General features: G+C 50.5%; 1 protein-coding gene across 1 annotated transcript; it reads left to right on the plus strand.

The window, feature by feature from the left end:
- Positions 1-6335: 6335 nt before the first annotated feature.
- On the plus strand, positions 6336-8988 carry LOC148048530 (uncharacterized). The gene is made up of 2 exons (XM_087704542.1): positions 6336-6887; positions 7098-8988. Exon 2 carries the CDS (start codon positions 7864-7866, stop codon positions 8854-8856), a length of 993 nt encoding a protein of 330 aa, XP_087560668.1. The 5' UTR covers positions 6336-6887; positions 7098-7863; the 3' UTR covers positions 8857-8988.
- The last annotated feature ends 550 nt before the right edge of the window (positions 8989-9538 follow it).

Here is a 9538-nt window from a genome sequence, read left to right on the forward strand (position 1 = left end):
TAGAATAAACACCAGGCTTCCGGGCGTTTCACCAGCCGAGAGCCCAATAGCAATAGCAGTAGACTTATATACCGCTTCATAGGCCTTTCAGGCCTCTCTAAGCGGTTTACAGAGAGTCAGCATATTGCCCCCAACAATCTGGGTCCTCATTTTTACCCACCTCGGAAGGATGGAAGGCTGAGCCCAGGACAGCGGGGGGGGGGGGGGGTTGGCAGTGGTTATTAGGGAAAGTCTCAGACCTCAGGAGGTCACTGTGCCTCAGATAGGTGGGCGTGAGTCCCTTTTTGTGAAATGGGGCCTTGGAGTTCAGGCGGGCCTTTTTGTTACGTACCTGTCTCCCTGCTATGTTTCATCGGCCCTGCCGGAGCTGCTGAATGTGTTAACTGGATTGGCGGTGGATTTCCCCAGGCTTATGATCCTGGGGGATTTCAATCTCCCTTCCATTGGCGAGACATCTGAGTCAGCTCGGGAGTTCATGGCTTCCATGACGGCTATGGACCTAACCCAGTTAATTCAAGGCCCCACTCATAATGGGGGACACACGCTCAACTTGATTTTTGTCTCTGGGCAGTGGATGGATGATCTAGATTTAGGGGATATTTCTATCCAACCCTTGTCAGATCATTTCCTCATCAGGTTTGACTTCCATACTGCTACCCCTCACTTCAGGGAGGTGGAACTGACTAGATGGTTCCGCCCCAGGCGCCTGATGGACCCTGAAAGGTTCCTGATGGAGCTTGGGACTTTTCCTCAATCCCTTGCTCACAACTCGACCGAAGCCCTAGTGGAAGCCTGGGATGGGTGGCCACTGGGGCTTTGGATCGTGTTGTACCTTTGTGGCCTCTGACCTGGTGTCGATCCCGGGTAGCTCCCTGATTTACCGAGGAGCTCCGGGAGATGAAACGCCAGAAAAGATGCCTAGAGAGTGGTTGGAGGGCCAGCCGGTCCGAATCTGGTCGAACACTAGTAAGGATTCATATTAAATCCTACTTAGTGGCGATAAAAGCGGCAAAACGGCAACATTTTTCCGCTCTTATCGCGTCCGCAGATAACTGTCCAGCCGCCCTGTTTAGGGTGACCCGCTCCTTACTTAACCAAGGAGCTGGGAAAGACCCCTTGCAGGGTAGGGCTGAAGAATTTGTTCAGTATCTGCAGGATAAAATTGCTCAGATCCGGACAGGCTTGGACTCTGACTGGATAGATTCGGGCGAGTCGACGGGGATGAATCTTGTGGAGACCATCTGGGATGAGTTTGATCCTGTGACCCCCGAGGGCATGGACAGGATTATGGGGAGACTCAGTGGTGCCACTTGTGTGCTGGACCCGTGTCCCTCTTGGTTAGTCGCGGCTTCCCGGGAGGTGACTCGAGGCTGGCTCCAGGTGATTACCAACGCTTCATTGAGAGAGGGGTTCTTTCCCACTGCCTTGAAGGAGGCGGTGGTGAGGCCCCTCCTTAAGAAGCCTTCCTGGGACCCAGCTTCTTTAGCCAACTATCATCTGGTCTCCAACCTTTGCTTTGTAGCGAAGGTTGTTGAGAGTGCGGTAGCACGCCAGCTTCCCCAGTCCCTGGATGAAGCTGTCTACCTGGATCCGTTTCAGTCGGGTTTCAGGCCCGGATACACACGGAGACGGCATTGGTCGCGTTGGTCGATGATCTCTGGCGGGCCCAGGATAGGGGCTATTCCTCTGTCCTGGTCCTATTAGACCTCTCAGCGGCTTTTGATACCATCGACCATGGTATCCTACTACGACAACTCGAGGGGTTGGGAGCAATGTTCCATCTAATTTTTTTTCAATGTGAGCAGAAAAGTATAGTGTTTGAGCAGCATATTTTCATGCCTGAGCACCTGAATTTTTAATTTTTTTCACAGATGTCACCTAAGACAACAACGAAATCAGTATTATTTGAAACTCAAAGTTATATTTATTCAAGGTACCCGCTTAATTAAAAGTGTTATATAATATCAGTATCACTTAACAACGCTCCTGCTTAGTAACCAAAATGTTGGCTCAGAAAGTTTGGCATTTGAAGCACTCAAGTCTTAAAGCTGTCAAGTTACAAGATCCTTGCACCCCTAACCTTTTAGAAAAAAAATCCCAGGGGTCTTCAAACCTGACAGCTTTAAGACTTGTGGACTTCAACTCCCAGAATTCCTCCTCCAGTCATGTTGCGGTGACATCATCTCTGTGGATCTGCTCCATCTTCGTTTTTTTTCACAGGGGGCAGGGCTGCCACTGAAGATGCTGACGAACCCCTGCCGCCACCAGAATAACTGCTGCTGCCTCCTCCTCCTCCTCCAACAGCACCACCACATTTGCTGCCCAGCGCTGCAGCTGAGGTGAAGCCGCCAAAGCTCCCGCTGGTGTCCCTGCCCATGGCAGCAGCGGCGGTGCCTCCCCTTTGCTCGGAGCACCTCGGCTGGGCTCCGGGGTTACCCCTGCCGTCGCCTCCACCTCCGCCACCTTCCTACTAGCTCCCGCGGCCTCATGGCTCCTCAAAAGCATGGCAGAGGAGGAAGGGGGAGGGATAATGCGGGGGCCAGCTCAGGTGCTCGCGTGGAGGGGGAGGCACCATTGCCATGGGCGGGGGTGCTGGTGGGAGCTTTGGCGGCAAATCCGGCCGTGCTGTTGGAGGAGGAGGAGGTGGTAGCAGATATTCTGGTGGTGGCGGGGGCTTTGGGGGTTCACTTCAGCCACAGAGCCGGGCGCAAGCGGCCAGTTCTAGCCACCTGCAAAGGACTTCCCCACGTTTGCTTTGCTGTACACGGGGCGACTGACGGTAATGAGCAGTGCAGCCGGCGCCTAGGAGGTCCTAGGAGACCAGCTGTGCCGCGTAAGCTCCTGCCATCATCCCTGCACCCGTGCTAACCCTAGATTTTCTGAGGCCCCTGGCGGCAGTTAGAAACTGTTGCGGGGGGTTTTCTTGTCATGTGCGCGGCCGCACACCTGCGCACCTTAGAGTAGGGTGACCAGACGTCCCACATTTGGCGGGACAGGCACGCTTTCTCATAATTTTTCCCACGTCCCGGGCCGTTCCCAAAAGATCCCGCTTAATTTTGATGCCTTCTTCGATGGCTTGCTCCCCTGCCCATCCGCTGCGCTCACATGGGCGGGGTAGCGTAGCGAGTGAGCGGGCGGATGGCAGTGGGATTGCCGCCCGGGAGCCGCCAGAAGCCTTCCTGCCCACCACCGGCTGCACTGCAGCTGACTCACCCCGGGCGGGCTGGGAGGCTTTGGGTGTCTGGGCGGGAAGAGCCGCGAGCGGATGGTGGTGGGATCACCGCCCGGGAGCCACCAGAAGCTGCTCCCGGCTGCGGGCCCCTGCCCTGCCGCGTCCAGCGTGTCTTCAACAGCAAGCGGGTTGCCCGCCCGGCCCGCTGCTGCTGCCACTCCCTGGCCGGGTCATCCCAAACGTGCACGACCCGGAGCTCCCTGCGCCTAGCTGCGTGGCACACACGCGCGGGCATTCAAGGAATCCGGCCAGATTTCTTGAATCCCCGTGGATATGCGCAATGCAGCTAGGCGGGGGGGGGGGGAGCTTTGCTTGAGATAACCAGGCTATGCCCTCCATAGCCTGGTCATCCCAAGCGGAGCCCGCCTAGCTGCGTTGCCAACACGGGCGGGGATTCAATGAATCCGGCCGGATACCTTGAATCCCCACGCATGTGCGCAACGCAGCTAGGCGGGGAGGGGGGGAGCTTCGCTTGAGATGACCAGGCTATGCTCTCCATAGCCTGTTCATCCCAAGCAGAGCCCGCCTAGCTGCGTTGCCCACATGCACGGGGATTCAAGGAATCCGGCCGGATACCTTGAATCCCCGCCCGTGTGGGCAACGCAGGTAGGCGGGGGGGGGGGAGAGCTTCGCTTGAGATGCCGGATCATGCTGTTGAAGACGCGCTGGACGCGGCAGGGCAGGGGCCCGCGGCCGGGAGCAGAGCCAGCCACTGCTGCAGGGATCGGGTGCCGCAACAGCAGTAGTTCCCAGTTGGGACCGGGCGCCCTTAACGTAGCAACCCTGCATTGCTCGTAATCTTGAGGCTCTACGCGAAAGGGCCGAACGCGGAGGAAAGGAAGGCGCGTCGGGCATCCAGATTGCAGTGAGGAGAAGGAGGAGGAATGTATTTATTATACTTGTATTTATTATACTGTGGATTTGGTCTGCATCAACCTGCCGCTTCCCCTCACCAGGCAAATCGCGATGAAAACTCTGGGTGAGTCATCACGGAGAGCTTGGCGGGCAGCTGGCTGGACTTCTAAGAGGTGGGGGGGGAGGAGGCGGTGGAAGAAGCGGCAGCTCCTTGAAATGAGGGAGGTCTTTCTCCATTCAACAGATCCAATATACATATAAAAATATAAAAAATAAAAATATAGTTTATTTTTTGGCCCTAAAAATATTGTCACTGAGGTTGACAGAAATTTCTTCATTATTGCTATTGGCCTCAAGTAGCAAATAATTAAACATGGTTTTTAGTCTACTTAGTTAGCCATCTGCTTTTTAACATTACATGGTATCAATTTCAAGAATGCATGCTTTCCTGAAAACTTGTAACAAACTTGTTGAAGGGCCTATGAAATATTTTCTAGTTTAATCTAGAATTCTTAAGAAATATTCTTAATAAAAGAAAAAGTCATTTTTATTTAATCAATTGCATTCCTTTTTATAATGACATTAATTAACTAAACTGGAAATAAATCTATGTTTTGCTAGAGTTTTAAAATTAAAAAACCTTACATTTTGTTGCTATTATTTTAATCAGAGTTTTGCCAAGTGAAATTATATAATGGTTCCTCATGTCTCTGTAATTTTCTAAATCTCATCCAGAAGTACCACAGAATCTGGCATTTTCAGCAGAATGATGCTGATGCTAATAAAACATCCTGATTTTTGGTGAAAGGATGGAAAGAGGAAGGAAGGAGGAAGAGAGATCTAAAGAGCAGAAAGACAGAAGGCAGATAGGCAAGAGGAAGGAAGGCTAGAAGGAAGAAAGAGGGAGGAAGGGAAGGAAGGAAGGAAGGTGAAAGGAAGGAAGGAAGGAAGGAAGGAAGGAAGGAAGGAAGGAAGGAAGGAAGGAAGGAAGGAAGGAAGGAAGGAAGGAAGGGGTACTTCCACTTGTACGCCTGGGACTGAATGCAGGAGGAGTCTCTCCATAGGATCAGCTGCTCCTCTGATCATGGTCTATGAAAATGTTACTGCCTGCCTGATGCAAATTTAGACAGACGGTGCTTTGGGCTGCCCCTCAAATCCCCCCTTTACTCCTCCACCTGTAGAATTCAGCCCCCTGAGTTTTGCCTTTGAGGGGCATGTGTGGTTATGACGGATGGCAGAGTCAGCTGGAGATTGAGAGGGGATTGGGGGCTTTTGTCCGCCTGTGGAGTTCTCCCCATGGACAGGATGGGATGTTGGCATGAAAGGGATCCGGGCACAATCTCACCTGTTCCAAGTAAAGTTGCCTTTTGCAATTGGCTACCGGTAATCCTCGACTTACGACCAGGATTGATCCCCCAATTTCTGTTGCTAAGGGAGACGTTTGTTAAATGATTTTTGCCTCATTTTGCGACCTTTTATTGCCACGTTAAGTGAATCATGGTGGTTGTTAAGTCAGGAACATGGCTGTTTAGTGACCAAAGTTACAATGGCATTGAAAAAAGTGACTGATGACCATTTTTCACACTTAGCGACCATTTTCACACTTAGCGACTGTTGCAGCATCCTCATGGTCACGCGATCAAAATTTTGATGTTTGGCAACAGATTCGTATTTATTATGGTTTCAGTGTACTGGGGTCATGTAATTGCTTTTTGTGACCTTTTGACAAAGTCAAATGGGGAAACCAGATTCACTTATATTATTAACTTATCAGCTGCAGTTATTCACTTAAGAACTGTGGCAAGAAAGGTGGTATAATGGGCTTAGTGACCAAAATTACAATGGCATTGAAAAAAGTGACTGATTACCATTTTTCACACTTAGCGACCATTTTCACACTTAGCGACCGTTGCAGCATCCTCATGGTCACGTGATCAAAATTTTGATGTTTGCCAACAGTTACAATTTATATTTGTAAATTGTAGTTATGTTGAAATAAAAAAAATATTACAATACTATTTTTGCGTTGTATGAAAATTTTTGTTGCTCCATATAAATTTTTTAATCAAGTCCCCCCCCCCCCCCCCCCCCGGTCAAAGGTGTCCCTCTTTACCAATCTGAAAACCTGGTCACCTTAACATTCAAGGCTTCGTTCAGGCTGGCAATAGCCATCGCGACCGCAACCGCCCTTCCTTCCAGCGGGGAGAGGAGGAGGGTCTTTGTGCCAGGCGGCCAGTAGCACCTGGATTGGGGTGCTGGTGGGGGAGACCCAGCTGCAACCCCCCTTCTCTCCCAGGAGAAAAGGGGGCCACCCGGAGATGCCCACGGGGCTGCTGCAGGCTTAATGGGGCGGGAAGGGAGCAGCTCCGTGGAGGCAGAAAAGGTTCCGGCACAGGAAAGCCGAGGCCGGCGAGGGAAACCCCGTCCGTTCCCGTCCATTGCAGAAACCTTTGGGAATCCCCCAATCCCCTCCGGTCCCAATTTCGCCTAGCCGGGCACAGTGGTGGGGGCGGCGGTACAAGGGAGGAGCCAAGCGAGAGGAGGAACCCAGACGGGATGAAAACCAGGAAGGAAGCAGCCATAGAGTCGAGCAGGGGGCGTGGTCCCGCGCCCGCCCGACAATGGGATGGCGTAGAAGTTTCCCCGATGCAAATGACGCATCCTGGCAGGAAAAGGGCTTTTGTTTTCCTGGCGGAGCTTCTCTGAAAACGCGACGGAGGACGGTCTGGCCCTCACTTCCGGAATCCGGGAAGCGACGGAAAGAGTTTTCCGCTTCGGGTGCGCATGCGGCCTGATGCTGGTAGGGCGCAGGGGACGCCAGGACTTGAAGTTTTGGAGGGTCCTCCGAAGAAAGGAGGCCTGTGAAGGAGGGGAGGCCGCGGCGCCCGTGGCTTGGTTTGGCGGGGGGAGTCGCTGACAGGGAGGACCGTGGGAGGCGGAGGCGGAGGCCTGGCCCTCCCCTGCGGGGAAAGGGACGCAGCCGTGACCTGCCTCTCTCTTTCCCATTCAGGAGGACGGAGGAGCCCGGCGGGGGAAGGAAAGAAGCGCCATCCGGGATGAGAAGAGCGGACCCCGCGGAGCTGCCCTGCCCTGTCCTAACGAGGCTTCCCAGGGAGATGGCGGGGAAAGGCCGGAAGTATCCTGGGCTACAGGAGGGATGAGCCCAGGGGTACCACAGGAAAGGCGGCTGCCTGGAGGGCGATTCGGGGAGGAGGAAACAGCCGCAGGCCCCGAGACGGTCCTGGAGGGCGGAGGGTCCTTTGGAAGACCCCGGAATCCCCAAAGAATCAAGGAGGAAGGAAGGAAATATCAATGCTCGGAATGTGAGAAATCCTTCAAGAGAAATGGACATCTTCAAAGACACCTAAGAGTCCATACAGAAGAACAACATCATAAATGCCTGGAGTGTGGAAAGAGCTTCAGTCGGAAGAGCCACCTTTATACACATCAAAGTAGCCACACAGGAGAAAAACCTCATAAATGTTTGGAGTGTGGAAAGAGCTTCAGTTGGAGGAGCCTCCTTTATACACATCAAAGTAGCCACACGGGAAAAACCTCATAAATGTTTGGAGTGTGGAAAGAGCTTCAGTTGGAGGAGCTACCTGTATACACATCAAAGGAGCCACAGTGGAGAAAAACCTCATAAATGTCTGGAGTGTGGAAAGAGCTTCAGTCAGAGGAGTAACCTTTATACACATCAAAGTAGCCACACAGGTGAAAAACCTCATAAATGCCTGGAGTGTGGAAAGAGCTTCAGTCGGAGGGGCAACCTTTATATGCATCAAAGAATACACACAGGAGAAAAACCTCATAAATGCCTTGAGTGTGGAAAGAGCTTCAGTCAGAGGAGCAGTCTTTATAAACACCAAAGGATCCACATAGGAGAAAAACCTAATAAATGCCTGGAGTGTGGAAAGAGCTTCAGTCAGAGGAGCAGGCTTTATAAACACCAAAGGATCCACACAGGAGAAAAACCTCATAAATGTCTGGAGTGTGGAAAGAGCTTCAGTGTGCCAAGCAGTCTTTATACACATCAAAGTACCCACACAGGAGAAAAACCTCATAAATGTCTAGAGTGTGGAAAGAGCTTCAGTCGGAGGAGCCACCTTTATACACATCAAAGTAGCCACACAGGAGAAAAACCTCATAAATGTCTGGAGTGTGGAAAGAGCTTCAGTCAGAGGGGGAACCTTTATATACATCAAAGGATCCACTCAGGAGAAAAACCACATAAATGCCTGGAGTGTGGAAAGAGCTTCAGTTCGAGGAGCAGTCTTAATAAACACCAAAGGATCCATACAGGAGAAAAACCTCATAAATGCCCGGAGTGTGGAAAGAGCTTCATTCAGAGGAGCAGCCTTTATAAACACCAAAGGATCCACATAGGAGAAAAACCTCATAAATGTCTGGAGTGTGGAAAGAGCTTCAGTGAAAGGAGCAGTCTTAATATCCATCAAAGAATCCACTCAGGAGAAAAACCCTACAAATGCCTGGATTGTGGAATGAGCTTTATTTGGTGTAATAGCCTCCGTCAACACCAAAGAATTCACACAGGTGAAAAACCACATAAATGTCTGGAGTGTGGAAAGAGCTTCAATGAAAGGAGCAGGCTTAATAACCATCAAAGAATTCACAAAGGTGAAAAACCACATAAATGTCTGGAGTGTGGAAAGAGCTTCAGTTGGAGGAGCAGTCTTAATAAACATCAAAGAATTCACAAAGGTGAAAAAACCACATATATGTCTGGAGTGTGGAAAGAGCTATACTGAGCGTAGAGCCTTTTATCAACACCAAAAAATTCATGTGGGAGAAAAATGATAATCATGCTTGGAGTGTGGAAAGAGCTTCAGTCATAGCAGCAGCCTTTATATCCATCAAAGGATCTACTCAGGAGAGAAACCTCATAAATGCCTGGAATGTGGAAAGAGCTTCAGTGAGAGGAGCAGCCTTTATAAACATAAAAAGATCCACACAGGAGAAAAACCTCATAAATGCCTGGAGTGTGGAAAGAGCTTCAGTAAGCGGAGCAGCCTTAATAGACATCAAAGAGTCCATACAGGAAAAAAAACCATATAAATGCCTGGAGTGTGGAAAGAGCTTCACTGAGCGGGGTAGCCTCCATAAACACCAAAGAATTCACACAGGAGAAAAACCACATACATGTCTGCATTGTAGAAAGAGCTTCAGTCAGAAAGCACAGCTTAACAGACATCAAAGAATCCACTCAGAGAATTCAACTGGGAAAATATGATAAAAATGTCTGAGTGTGAGAAGCCCTTCAATCACACTGTATCTGAGGAATTGAATTGATTTGAATTGTATATTTAATTTGGCCAAATGTGAATAGGCACCCTAGGAATTCTCCTTGAGTGCACAAGCTCTCGATGTACAAAAAAGCAACAGTATAATAATATTCGTGATATTTTTAATAATACAAAGAGGAGGAATTAT

This window comes from Thamnophis sirtalis, unplaced genomic scaffold (assembly GCF_051295495.1).
Source record: "Thamnophis sirtalis isolate CommonGarterSnake01/CBP01778 unplaced genomic scaffold, rThaSir2_p1.2 scaffold_2, whole genome shotgun sequence".
Lineage (NCBI taxonomy): Eukaryota > Metazoa > Chordata > Lepidosauria > Squamata > Natricidae > Thamnophis > Thamnophis sirtalis.

Coding starts and splice junctions, on each gene's coding strand:
- LOC148048530 (XM_087704542.1), top strand. CDS start 7,864: ATGCATCAAAGAATACACACAGGAGAAAAACCTCATAAATGCCTTGAG.